This window comes from Monodon monoceros, unplaced genomic scaffold (assembly GCF_005190385.1).
Source record: "Monodon monoceros isolate NGI ecotype Baffin Bay Population unplaced genomic scaffold, NGI_Narwhal_1 Super_Scaffold_10, whole genome shotgun sequence".
Classification (NCBI taxonomy): Eukaryota; Metazoa; Chordata; class Mammalia; order Artiodactyla; family Monodontidae; genus Monodon; species Monodon monoceros.
In genome coordinates, this window is record NW_021703766.1 from 41,649,310 (window position 1) to 41,663,631 (window position 14,322).

Sequence of the window (14,322 nt, forward strand, 5' to 3'; positions counted from 1 at the left end):
CACTCTCACCTAGCTGCCTCGTGATGGCCTGACATGCATCCCCCAGAAAAACTACAGGAGTTCTCTAAAAAGGAATTGAATGCCTCAAAACTTCCATAACCTGTCATTTAGAGGTGTACCCATTAAACATCTAAACAGTGGCTTCTGAGACAAATAATGTATGATATCACTTACATGTGGACTCAAAAAAATACAACAAACTAGCAAATAAAACCAAAAACAAGGGCTTCCCTGGTGGCACAGTGGTTGAGAGTCCACCTGCCGATGCAGGGGACTCGGGTTCGTGCCCCGGTCCGGGAAGATCCCACATGCCGCGGAGCGGCTGGGCCCGTGAGCCATGGCCGCTGAGCCTGCGCGTCCGGAGCCTGTGCTCCGCAACGGGAGAGGCCACAACAGTGAGAGGCCCGCGTACCACAAAAAAAAAAAAAAAAAAAAAGATATAGAGGACAAACTAGTGGTTGCCATGGGGGTGGGGAGGGGCAGTACAGGGATGCGGAATGGGAGGCAGAAACTATTGGGTGTAAGGTAGGCTCGAGGATACACTGTACCACGTGGGGAATATAGCCAGTATTTTATAATAACTGTAAATGGAAAGTAAGCTTTAAAAATTGTACAAAAAAATAAAAATGTTTTAAATAAATAAATGAGTGGCTTCCCACCCGATCACCATAAGGGAAGTCCTTCAGTCAGCGAGTCCACTGTAAACACAAAGGCCCCATCACAGAGATGATTTATGATCTCGTTCTTACATATGCTCCAACGGTCACCATACTCTGATGAAAGCCTCCAACATGAAAGACTCACTCTAAGATAAGCAAACAAAATCATGACCAAGAGGCAAGGGGCATCTTCATACTATGGAACTGACAGTACAGCAAGGGCTATACATAGTCAAACGAGGCACCACCAGGACATAGCAGGCCTACCTTACAATGGTAGGCCTGTAAAAGTCACAACAGGGACCTCCATCCTGCATGGAGGACATAAAAGCAACTCAGGAAAAGAACTTTAAAATATCTCTAAGTACTTGCCCTGTGAGATAAATCTTCATTTATCATAGCTGGAAATTAATAGATAATGTCTACAACAGATGAATCAAGATTGATGATGTAAGCATATTATTTAGAGACAAAGATAACCACCAGGAGAAACAGCTAAAAAGAGTTAGAAGTGGAGGCCTCCATAGGTCCATGGCTGGGGAGAGGTAGGCTAGGAATAACTGCTATGTATAATAAGCCTTTCTGCATGATTTGATGGTTTAAACTTATGCACGTATTAGTGGTACTTTGATTTTAAAAACACGGTTGTTTTTCAAAGAAAATGACTGGAAGGTTTTTTCTCATGTAGCATTGTTTCATTCTGGAATTTTCCGATTAAGCTTTTGGCTAAACACATATACATGATAATGATAATTATTCAGGAAATTGGGAGATTTGTAAAAACATTGTGTGCCATTAGAGTAACCAAGCTCAGCTCTAACACATCTTGGCTCTTCAGGATAATTAGACCACACTGGAGGCCCAGATGGGGTGAATGAGAAAGCCATGGGTGTCTGCCATAGAGAACTACTCAACTGGCAACTGAAATTTGCATGTTAACTTAGTACACAAGCTTTCTCACTGCTGTCCTGAGATAGTTGCTCCTCCTAAACGATCCTATTCAACCTGTACTAAGTCCTTTGTGCTGTCACATTGTGGTGAAATTGCCTATTTACATATGCACATTTTACCCTAGTCTGTAAGTTGTGCTGAGAGCAGGGACTATATGTGCCTTTCCACCACTGCATTCTTAGCACCAACTCAGGACCTTGCACAGAGTAGACATACAAAACCTCTCTGTCAGATGAACTAATAGATTTTTTCTTTTTTTTTGTATTTTGTGAATTTACAACAAAGATACAGTAGGAGGTGACTTTTTAAAAAACGGAAGCTATAGAAGGAACTACTTGTAGTTTTGAAGATTCTATTTTAATACATGAAGGCTTAAAATGAGTTGTGTAGGACATCAATTAACTGCACCTATGTTCTATGTTTGTTTGTTTTTATAAATTTATTTATTTAATTTATTTATTATTTTTGGTTGCGTTGGGTCTTTGTTGCTGCACGCAGGCTTTCTCTAGTTGCAGCAAGCAGGGGCTACTCTTTGTTGTGGTGCACAGGCTTCTCATTGCAGTGGCTTCTCTTGTTGTGGATCATGGGCTCTAGGCGCGAGGGCTTCAGTAGTTGTGGCGCGCGGGCTTCAGTAGTTATGGCACGCAGGCTTCAGAAGCTGTGGCGCGCGGGCTTCAGAAGTGTGGCTCACGGGCTCTAGAGCACAGGCTCAGTAGTTGTGGCACACGGGCTTAGTTGCTCCATGGCATGTGAGATCTTCCCAGACCAGGGTTTGAACCCGTGTCCCCTGCATTGGCAGGCGGATTCCTAAGCACTGAGCCACCAGGGAAGCCCCTATGTTTGGCTTTTTTTTTTTTTTTTTTACATCTTTATTAGAGTATAATTGTTTTACAATGGTGTGTTAGTTTCTGCTTTATAACAAAGTGAATGAGTTATACATATACATATGTTCCCATATCTCTTCCCTCTTGCATCTCCGACGTGCCACAGAGCAACTAAACCCGTGCGCCCCAACTACTGAGCCTGTGCTCTAGAGCCCGCGAGCCACAACTACTGAGCCCACATGCCACAACTACTGAAGCCCACGTGCCTAGAGTCCATGCCTAGAGTCCCAAATGTAATGTAAAGAGTAGCCACCACTTTCTGCAACTAGAGAAAGCCTGCACGCAGCAACGAAGACCCAACGCAGCCAAAAATAAATAAATAAAATGAACAAATTTATTTTTAAAAAAATTATGAGATGCAAAGAAGCAGAGAAATGTGATCCATAGTCAAGAGAAAGAAAAATCAATACATACAGATCCTCATATGACCCAGATGCTGGAATAAGCAGGAAAGAACTTTCAAATAACTATCACAATTATGTTAAAGAAATCAGAGCATAAGTTGGACAGAGTGGATAAGAAGATGCAAATTTTGAACAGAAAAATACACTTTCTTTTTTTTTTAATTTTTTTTTTTTGGCTGCGTTGGTTCTTCATTGCTGCATGTGGGCTTCCTCTAGTTGTGGTGAGAAGGGGCTACTCTTTGTTGCAGTGCGCAGGCTTCTCACTGCGGTGGCTTTTCTTGTTGCAGAGCATGGGCTCTAGGCACGTGGGCTTCAGTAGTTGCAGCACGTGGTGTTCAGTAGTTGCGGCTCACGGGCTCTAGAGCACAGGCTCAGTAGTTGTGGTGCACGGGCTTAGTTGCTCCACAGTATGTGGGATCTTCCCAGACCAGGGCTTGAACCCATGTTCCCTGCGTTGGCAGGTGGATTCTTAACCACTGCAACACCAGGGAAGCCCAGAAAAATACACTTTCTTAAGAAGATCCAAATGGACATTCTAGAACTGAAGAAATATAATACTGGATGGGATGAATAATTGATTGGGACCAGCAGAAGAAAGGACCTGTGAGCCAAAAAACAGGCCAATAGAAATTACCCAAAATGAAACAAAGAGGAAAAAAAAAAAGGAAATAGAACAGACCATGAGAGACATGTAGTAAAAAGCTAATTCAGTCTAGACTACAGTAAGTTGTGGATGTATTTTATAATTTCTAGGGCAACCACTAGTATAAATGCAAAAAGGTAGAGCTAAATTTCCAATAGAGGAGGAAAAAATGGAATAATAAAAATTATTTGATTAATACAAAAGAAAGCGGAAAAGAAAATACAAACAAAAAGTAGAACAAAGGAAAACAAATAGCAAAATGGTAAACTTAAACATAATCATATCAATAATTATATTAATTATAAACGGACTGAATGTTCCAAGTAAAAGTTAGGACTTGTCAAACTGAATGTAAACAGAACATTGTTATATGCTATTACAAAGTACACATTATAAATAAAAGGATACAGATAGGTGAAAGTAAAAGGACTAAAAATATATGCCAAGCAACACTAGTCATGAGAAAGCAGTTATAGCTTTATTAGTATCAGGTAAAGCACCTTACAGAAAGACATTTCATAGTGATAAAAGGGTTGCTTCATCAGGAGAGAGTAACAATCCAAAGCACATGCACTTCATAACATAAATGAAGCAAAAACTGATAGATATAAAAAGAAAAATAGATTAATCTGTAATCACAGAGACTTTTAACATACCCCTCTCAGTAACTGACAGATCAAACAGACCAAAAAAATCAAAATATTTGAAGAACATTATCAACCAACTTGACTTAGCATTTATAGAATACTAAACCCAGTAACTGCAGAATACACATTCTTTTCAATTGCATATGGAACATTCATCAAGATGTCGGGCTGTAAAACAAGTCTCAGGAAATTCAAAGCATTGCATGCAGAGCATAATCTCTGACCATGATGGAAATAAATGAAAAATTATTAATGAAAGACATCTAGAATATTCTCCAAAGTCTGGAATTATGCCACATACTTGGAAATAATTTATGGGTCAAAGAAGAAGTCACAGCAGGAAATTAGAAAATGTTTCTAACAGAATAATAATAAAAACAATACATATTAAATTGTGTGGGATGCAGCTAAAGTAGTTGTTAGAAGGAAATTTACAGGTTTAAATGCTTATACAAAAAAGAAGTTTAACATCTATAATTTAAGCTTCTACCTTAAGAAGTTGAGAAAAGAAGAGCAAATTAAACCCAAAATAAGTGGAAGAAATAGTGAAGATAACAGCAGAAGTCAATGAAATGGAAAACAAACAATAGATAAAATTAACAAAACCAAATCTAGTTCTTTGAAAAGATTAATAAAACTGATAAACCCTAGCAAGATTGATCAAGGGAAAACAGAAAGAAGACTCAAATTATAGGGGAAATATCACTACAGAGCCTACAAACATTAAATGCACATTAACAGGGTATTATGAATAAGTTTATGCCAATACAATTTCACAACTCAGATCAAATTCCTTAAAAAAAAAACTTAGTGAAGTTGACATAAGAAGAAATAGAAAATCTCAAAGGTTCTACTCTAGTCTATGAATGTAAAGTTTTATAGAAGAGAAACTTATTAAATCGGGGATCAAATTCACTAACACTTGCTAAAGTGAGATGTGATCACATAAAAAGACTTTAGGGAATTGTTGACTCTACCTAATTTTTACTTGACTCTACCTAATTTTTACTTGCAATCTACTGCAAGGAGTGAAGTTAGTGGACAGCTTTCAATCCAAGTCCTTGCTCTTCCTGGGTAGCCCAGGCCAATGACAGAGCACAGCAAGGGTCCTAGGGCCTGATAGTTTCTGCCTGATGTGGGTCTATTCTAAAGAGCAATCTTTGCTCAAGGACCCCCTGTTAGGTTGCCTGAGACTTTGTCAGATCTGCAAACTCTACCTGCTGAATCCTGCTTCCTCTCCCTTTTATCTTTCACAGGCATTACCTCCAATAAACCTCTTTCACTTATGTCTCAGAATCTACTTCTAAGGAGAACCAGCTGACACACATGCTGAGTTTAGAACTCAACCCTGTGGCTCCTCCAATGTATATAAAATGACTGACCCAATCATTTGCCTTTCTTTTTGCATCACTTAGGAAATGTATTTGACTGCTAGTTAAGAGAGACAAAATAACACTGACATGGGACTTCCCAGGCGGTCCAGTGGTTAAGACTCTGCTTCCACTGCAGGGGGCATGGGTACAACCCCTGTTGGGAACTAAGATGCCTCATGCTGTGCGGCATATATATATATATATAAAACACTGACACAAATAAGATAGTTGACAGTCCAGGCTGGTAAGGTGGCTTCACAGTGTCATAAAAGTCCCAGCCTTCTATCCAGCCAGACATGTGAATGAAGCCATCTTGGATCTGTTAGACCAGGCAAGTGGCCACCCAATGATCCTAGATGATGCTACATGAAATAGAATTACTTAGTCATGGCTTGCTCTAAATATTATGAAATATAACAAAATGGTAATTGTTTTAAATTATTGAATTTTAGGGACTTCCCTGGTAGCGCAGTAATCGAGAGTCCACCTTCCAATGCAGGGGACGCAGGTTCGATCCCTTGTCAGGGAACTAGATCCCACATGCACACCACAACTAAGAGTTCACATGCCACAACTAAGGAGAACACATGCTGCAACTAAAGGAGCCAGCGAGCCGCAACTATGGAGTCCGCCTGCTGCAACTAAGACCCGGCACAACCAAAATAAATAAATAAAATAAATAAATAAAGATATTAATAATAAATAAATAATTGAATTTTAGGGTGGTTTGTTATACAGCAATAGATAACCAGAGCACGTCTCCTAACTAATACAGAAAGAAAAAATTAACATAAAATCTTATATCTAATACCTTGATACAATAGCATTTTGAAGTTATTACTTTCCTGCTTTATTTTCATATGCTGCCTGTTTTTTTCCTTTAAAAAAGTCTTTATACTCATACAATTTTGTATTTAGCTTTTTAACTTAAATATTCTCTTATGTATAACTGATTCACTTTACTGTACACCTAAAACTAACACAATATTGTAAATCAACTATACTGCAATAAAACAAAATTATTCTCTTTTAAGCATGTGTCCGTTCGGCTATGTAACCTTAGCGTAATAGAATGATAATATGAGGAGACTTTTTTTTTTTTTTTTTGCGGTATGTGGGCCTCTTACTGTTCTGGCCTCTCCCGTTGCAGAGCACAGGCTCCGGACGCACAGGCTCAACGGCCATGGCTCACGGGCCTAGCCGCTCCACGGCATGTGGGATCTTCCCGGACCGGGGCACGAACCTGTGTCCCCTGCATTGTTAGGCGGACTCTCAACCACTGCGCCACCAGGGAAGCCCTTATTTTTCTTTTTCAATAAATTTGTTTATTTATTTATTTTGGCTGCATTGGGTCTTTGTTTCTGCGCGAGGGCTTTCTCTGGTTGCGCAAGCGGGGGCTACTCTTTGTTGCGGTGCGCAGGCTTCCCTTATTGCAGAGCACAGGCTCTAGGCGTGCAGGCTTCAGTAGTTGTGGCGCACGGGCTTAGTTGCTCCACGGCATGTGGTATCTTGCCAGACCAGGGCTCGAACCCGTGTCTCCTGCATTGGCAGGCAGATTCTTAACCACTGCGCCACTAGGGAAGCCCAATTTACTGGTTTTTAGAATCTTCGTAATGTAGTGTAACAATCACCACTATCTAATTCCAGACATTTTCATCACCTGAAAGAGAAATCCTGCACCCATTAGCAGTCACTCCCCATTCCTACTCCCCAGCCATACCCCTCAGCCCCTGGTAACCACTAATCTACTAATCTATTCTGAACATTTCATATCAATGGAATCATACAGTATGTGTCTTTCCTGTTGATTTCTTTCACTTAGCGTAACATTTTTAAGGTTCATCCATGTTGTAGCATGTACCAGTACTTCATTTCTTTTTATGGCTAAATAATATCCCATTCCATAGATATACTATATTTTGTTTATCCATTCATCAGTTAATGGATATTTGGGTTGTTTCCACTCTATTATAAATAATGCTGCTATAAACATCTATGCACAAGTTTTTTGTGGGGACATTATTTTCAATTATTGTGGGTATATACCTAGGAATGGAACAGTTGTGTAACATGGTAACTCTATGTTTGACTTTTTGAGGAACTGTCAAACTATTTTCCAAACAGCCTGCACTATTTTACATTTTACATTCCCATCAGCAATGTATGAGGGTTCCAATTTTTCCACAACCTTACTAACACGTGTTCTTGACCATCTTTTTCATTACTAGCCATCCTAGTAGGTATGAAGTGGCATCTCATTGTGGTTTTGATTTGCATTTCCCTAATGATTAATGATGTTAAGCATCTTTTTTGGTGCTTCTTTGGCCATTTGTATATCTTCTTTGGAGAAAAGTCTATACAAATCCCTCACACATTTTTTTTAATTTATTTTTTTTAATTGAAGTATAGCAGATTTACAATGTTGTGTTAATTTCTGCTGTACAGCAAAGTGGTTCAGCTATACATATATATATACATTCTTTTATATATTCTTTTCCATTATGGTTTACACATTTTTTAATTGGGCAACTTAATTTGTGTTTTTTAATTTAATGTTTTAAGAATTCTTTATATCAATATATTCTTTACATATTCTGAATCTCTTATCAGATCTATGATTTGCAAATAGTCTCTCCAATTCTGTGAGTTGTCGCTTCACTTTCTTGATAATGTCCTTTGAAGCACAGAAGTTTTTAATTTTTACGAAATCTAAGTTAACTATTTTTTCTTTGGTTGTTTGAGCTTTTTGTGGCATAGCCAAGAAACTACTGCCTAATCCAGGTCAAGAAGATTTACCCCAATGTTTTCTTCTAAGAGCTTTATAATTTTAGCTCTTACATTTAGATCTTTGATCTATTCTGAGCTAATTTTTATCTATACTGTGAGGGTGACTTTGAATCTTGCCTGTCAAGAGGAGATGGAATAGAGCGTCTTTCATATCAAACAGGAGATGAAAGAATGGTTAGAAGTGTGAGAGTGATACATATGTTCTGATAAGCAATGAATTCAGTGTGGCCAGAGCCTAAGGCATGCAGAGAGTATGTTGGGAGTTACAGTGAATAACTGTGGCCACACCAAAAGACGGTGAGTGGCAGGAGTCTATTTCCCCCATATTCTCCATCAGCCACTCCCCAGCCTCGCCAAGCAAACACAAATGTAAAAAAAAAAAACAGTGTACCAGCTAGAAACATAGCTTTGGACAAGCCTCCCATCCTTTTCATTTCCTCTTTCAACTTGATTGCCTCTCCTTAAGCCCTCCAATGTAGAAATTCTAGAGTTTCTATTGCTGAAAACATTCAATGGAGAAGTAGTTTTGTTTGTTTGTTTCTGTAGGCTACCAGAAATCACTGATGGTCTTAAGCAGGGGAGCAACATGAGATTTCGGTTTTCAGAAGCAATGGTAGTGAAAGTTGTCACCTTCTCAACCTTTTTCTAGCACCTAAGTTAGAGATTCACATGCATAGTACACTATGGACTACCACACTGATCAGCTGCATTTATGCACAGTTCCTGGTGCCCTAGGGTGCAGGAAGCTATGAATTGAAAAACATAAACTGGAATCACCAAGATTGGTGATCGATTACATGTAGCCAGATAAGGACTCTGGTTTCAAGACTGGACACCTGAGTGAGTCCTGGGACCAGTGATAGGGCCAGGGAGCATGGATAAAGGGCAGGTTTATTTTTGGGATGGAGGGGAGTAGAGGCAGATAATTTTGAACATGTTGAATTGGAAGTGCCTGAGGGACACCCAAGCAACTGCATCTAGTAAGTACGTAGTTAGTGTGACCCTGGAAATCAGGAGATCTGGCATGAAGATGTAAATTTGGGAATCAGCTTATATATGGAACAGCATGAGCTCACTGAAGAAGCATGAGAAGATAAGCTGGGTTCCAGGCCTGGAAGGGGGAGGAAAGAACAGAAATAAGAGTTCAGCTCCCTGGCAGGGACTTTGTACTGAAGCAGGTATTTCACAGCCTTCCTTTGAAGCTATTGTGCACCAGACCCAACACAGCCTCTAGTCTTCTCTCCTGCTTCCCTCTCTTTATTGCCAGGCTTCTCACCATTTGTTCACTCAGCTCACCAGACATCCTGCCTGTGCTCTGCCTTTATCCAACTTCATCCAATTTACTGAAAAGCTCCTCTGTTCCAGGCTCTGTACTAGGTTCTGATCATATAGCAGTGACCAAAGTCACATCCCTGTCTCAAAACGTTTACATTCTAGTGAAGGAGAAAGACACAAATAATTAGAGATATTGGAGGGAGATATGAAGAAAAAGCAAGCAGAGTAAGGGTATGTAAAGTGATGACGGTGGTATTATTTTACCTTTTTTTTTTTTTTTGGCCACACCATGCGGCATATGGGATCATGCAGGATCTTAGTTCCACAGCCAGGGATCAAACCCGTGCCCCCTGCAGTGGAAGTGCAGAGTCTTAACCACTGGACCGCCACAGAAGTCCTAGGTGGTATTATTTTAAACAAAACAGTAAGGAAAGTCAATCTCTAGAGGTTACACTTGAGTAGAGATCTGAATAAAGTGGGAAAGTTCTGGGTGAAAAAGGAGTGGCTAGAACAGAATGGTGAAGTGAGGTAACAAGGGACTAAATCATGTACGTCCTTATAGGCCAAAGTAAGGAGTCTGGCTTTCATTTTGTGTGATATGAGATCACTGGGGAGAGGAGTATTGAATAGAGGAGGGATATGATCTGACTTAGATTTTCTAACAAGATCCCTCTGGCTGCTGTGTTGAGAATAAACTATTGGGGACACGGGCAAAGGTAGAAGGACCTTTTAGGAGGCTACTGCAATAATTCTGGCCAGAGTAAGGGTGGCTTATTGTAGGGTAGGGGTGAAGATGGTGAGAAGTGCTCAGGTTCAGTATATATTCTATATGTGAAATGAACATGATTTTGCAGTCAGAACAGATGTGGGCGTGAACAGTTGAGTGGAAAGGTTGGGTTTACAAGGGAAATCGGGATTATGGCTTCGGACACACAAAGTTGCCAATTAGACATTCAACTGGAGACGCTGATGCTGAAGAGGCTGTGGACGTCCCCTGCCGTATAAGTAAACATAAGGATTTTACAGCTATCAAGCCGTCAGTCACAGTAGCCACCCCCAACTGTGCACCCTGAGGGGGTTCAGGACGGAGAAAAACAGTTTACTAACCCTAGATAGTTAAGGTGCATATCAAAAGAATGATTTCAATGAGCCCAGACTCTTACATCTTCCCGTACATAGAAAAGTGGTAAATTCATTAACTTGAGATGTCTGGTTTTTCTTCAGTTAAGAGTAATCTTTTGATGTTAGGCTACCTGGGTTATTTTGTTTTCGTTTTTTCAAAAACTCCTATATATCCTGGCTCCTCCCTTACCTCTTCCCAGTAGGCCCTCAGAGCTATCTCAGAGGCTGTCTCCAGGTTTAAATCCTCAGCAAAATCCCGAAATAAAACACAATTCTCAACCTTTAGGTTGTGCTTTTTTTTTTTAGTTAACAAGGCTATGGCTTACATGAATCCAGAGTTCACAGGACTGAACAAAATTGCAGACAAACACTTGGGATTGGTCTGTGTGCAACGGCATTGAAAGCAATGAGCCTGGATGAGGCAATCTGAAAGTGCTGGACAGAATCCCACCTCCAGGAGCAGCGAAGGGGAGAAGAGGGGAGACTCGCTGGGTAACATGCTGTAATGGGGCCATGAGGGTTCCATGAGGGGCGCAGCTGCCTCAAAGACGAAGTGCCTGGGTCTTAAAGGGGCTCACCAGGAGCTTGGAGGCGGGTTGGAAACTTTCCAGGTAGAGGGATCCTCTTTTGCAATGACACCCGACTCAGGACAAGAGACAATGGGTCTGGAAATGGCGGAGGCCGCAGCTGAGGTCAAGAGGATCGCGCGCGCCGCCACTCCAGCCCACAGTGTCCTCGCGTCTCGAGGAACTTGGCCTCTCCGTGAATCTCCTCTCAGGCCGCGCGGGCACGGTGGCAACAGACCAGATCAAGCGCCGAAGCTAGAATTACTGAGGCTGCCGAGGCGTCCGAAACCGCCCACAGCCGGCCGAGTATCGCGAGAGCGCGGCCTCCCCGGCCCAGCATGCCTCGCGCCGCCGCCGCTGGTGCTGCCGCCGCAGCCGCCGCCGCCGCAGCCGCCGCTGCAGCCGCCGTGCCGCGGCTTGAGGGCGGGAGGCTGGGGGAGGGTAGCGGAGCCGGCGCTGCCGCCATGTTGGGTCTGAGGCGGCTGCTGTAGGCGCCTACGGAGCAAGCGGGCGTGCTGAGCGGCCACAGCGGCGTGGGATCTGCCTCTCTGCGAGCGGCCGGGAGCGGCGGCGGCGGCGGCGCCATGAGCGGGGGCACCCCTTACATCGGCAGCAAGATCAGCCTTATCTCCAAGGCGGAGATCCGCTACGAGGGCATCCTCTACACTATCGACACCGAGAACTCTACTGTAGCTCTCGCCAAAGGTATGCCGGGGCGGGCCTCTGGGTGTGGAGCCGGGCCTCTGGGTGTGGAGCCGGGCCGGGCGCTCGGGGTTGCGCCCGGCTCTCGGCCCGCAACCTCCTCGCTCCCTCCCTACTCCCTCCGCAGTCCTCCCGAGCGGGGCCGCCCCCTTCCCTCCTTCCGGGCCCAGGCGCCGCGGGCTGGGCCGGGCCGCGGCCTTCCCCGGGCTCCCAGGCTTCTGCCCCAAGGTCCGCGCCTTCAATCCGGGGACTAAGGACCGGGAGCTGGGCGGGCACGGCGGCCCTGAAGTCCGAGAACGGGCCGAAGAACACGGAGATACGCGTCTTCCGACTCCGAAATTCGGTCTTAGCATCAAACAAAGCCTGAGTAGTCAAAGAATTTCTCCGCCTAGTCTTAGTTTAAAGTGCTGATTTGTTGATTCTCCGGCACCCATTTTCTCGCGTTCTTAATTTCAATTCGCTGCATATCCCTCAGGTGAACTGTAAGTGATGTGCCCAAACTTTGGATTTCCTCTGCGACGCAGACAGTCTCGAAATGCCATTGGTACCATGGAGCAGATCACATCCCACTTGTCTCCTGTGTGGTACTTACCTGTTAGACCGGAATCCTTCTCCAAACCTGTTGTGCGACCATCTCTTTAAAAATGTTTGCTGCTCTCGTTTCGGCCTTGTTTCTGGAAGCCCGGGGGGAAGAAGTGTTTAAGCTTTTTCCGGGACCCTTGTTCACAAGGCAGATCTGAGTGGTCAGTGGGCGCTGACCGACCCCCATGCAGGCTCCCTGAGACAGAGTTCTGGGGTCGGGGAGGAAGTTGTTCTCCCCCAAATATTTAGCATCGCCACAGTCTTGTGGGTTTTGTTTCCGTTTACACGTCTGGGCTTTAGCTCCGCCGGGAAAGCAGGAAGAAAATAAACTTTAGCTCCTGATCTTGAAAGAAACCTCACAAGTTTTTGGAACACTTAGGAGAGGGAAGCAAGATAACTAAGGTATTGATAATTTTCGCAGCACATGGTAGAATTATAGAATGAATAGCATGGTAAGGAGAGAGGTACGGTGATAAGAAAAAATTTTTCTAAATCTATTTTTTTAAAAAAGATTAATCTTTGACCCAGGAGAGTCATTTCGCGGTATCACGCAAGTATTTAGTGACATTTTTTTTGGATTCTCTGGTACATCCTTTTTAATAGCACTCGTGTTGGGACAAATCTTATATCTGGGTAGGGAGCCTTATTTTATCTTAATTTTCTTTCCTCTCCCCTCCCACCGACCCCCCCGCGTGCATATTTAGCTGTATAATGTTTTAATTTTTGTGATTTTGTGAAATTGTGAAAAAGGTCCTCTAAAGTTCTTGGTGAGAGCCACATACAAGCTGAAAACAGTATTTCTCTTTAAAGTGGTTTAATAGCTTTTTAAAAAGGCATTGTTTTACCTAATCTGAATTTTAAGGTGTCTTGCCAGTTCCTTCACTCCTCACAAAGAAAAAAGTCTGTACATTGTAAAGATTTCTAATGTATTCATTTCAGTCTTTAACAAAAATCTGTATACTCTTTTATGCAAGAACCTAAAAAGTCTGTATTTTAATAACGATCCACATTTTTACAAATTATCCTTTCAACAGCTTCTAGGGTCAGTGAACATTTTGTTAGTCTGTAATAGTTAAAATCATATGCAAAACATAATTTGTCTTTTTTATCATGACTTGATAAATATGTTATATAAGTACAGCAATGAAAAGATTTTTTTTAATCATTGAATTTATGTCTCTACTTATGGCTTTGATATTTAACCCCACATACATAATATATTCTTTTTTCTTAAGAAATATGAGTTATTTAATGTGTAACAGAGGTTTGGGAATTTGTGTTTGCAAAAAATTGGAGTTATCAAATCTTGATATTATTCTACCTAGCGGTATCTAATCTAAAACTACTTTATAACTGTCCAGTCAACAACCGGGCACTTATTTCAAATTTCAAAATTAGAAGTGGGGTGTTTGGTCTTAAAATTTTAGAATTTACATGACTTGTTGAGTAATTTGATATCTGAAATTCCACCTTTTTCAAAATTTGGATGAAGAGTGGCAGTATAACAGATTGAAGCCAGAAGTTTATTCATGGATTTTAGAATACTGTATGTTTAGAATACAGTGTGTATTTGGATTTAGAGATCCTTGTTAACTCTTTTTAAACTATGGAGTGAGTTAATCTCTTTAACATTCTTAGAATTCTTTTTAGGATGTTAATTTTTTTCCCCTCTAGGGAGCTGTTTTTTTTTTTTTTTCTTATTGTGAAATATAACCACACATGTTGAA

General features: G+C 41.8%; 1 protein-coding gene across 4 annotated transcripts in view; it reads left to right on the plus strand.

Annotated features, from left to right (window-relative positions):
- The first annotated feature begins 11,689 nt into the window (after window positions 1-11,689).
- LSM14A (LSM14A mRNA processing body assembly factor) overlaps window positions 11,690-14,322 on the plus strand; it is a 56,533-nt gene continuing 53,900 nt past the window's right edge. For all 4 annotated transcript variants that reach the window (XM_029240101.1, XM_029240109.1, XM_029240086.1 and 1 more), the window contains exon 1: window positions 11,690-12,016. In XM_029240101.1, coding sequence (XP_029095934.1) covers window positions 11,896-12,016 — 121 coding nt within the window. In that variant the 5' untranslated portion in view covers window positions 11,690-11,895. The remainder of the gene's footprint in view (window positions 12,017-14,322) is intronic.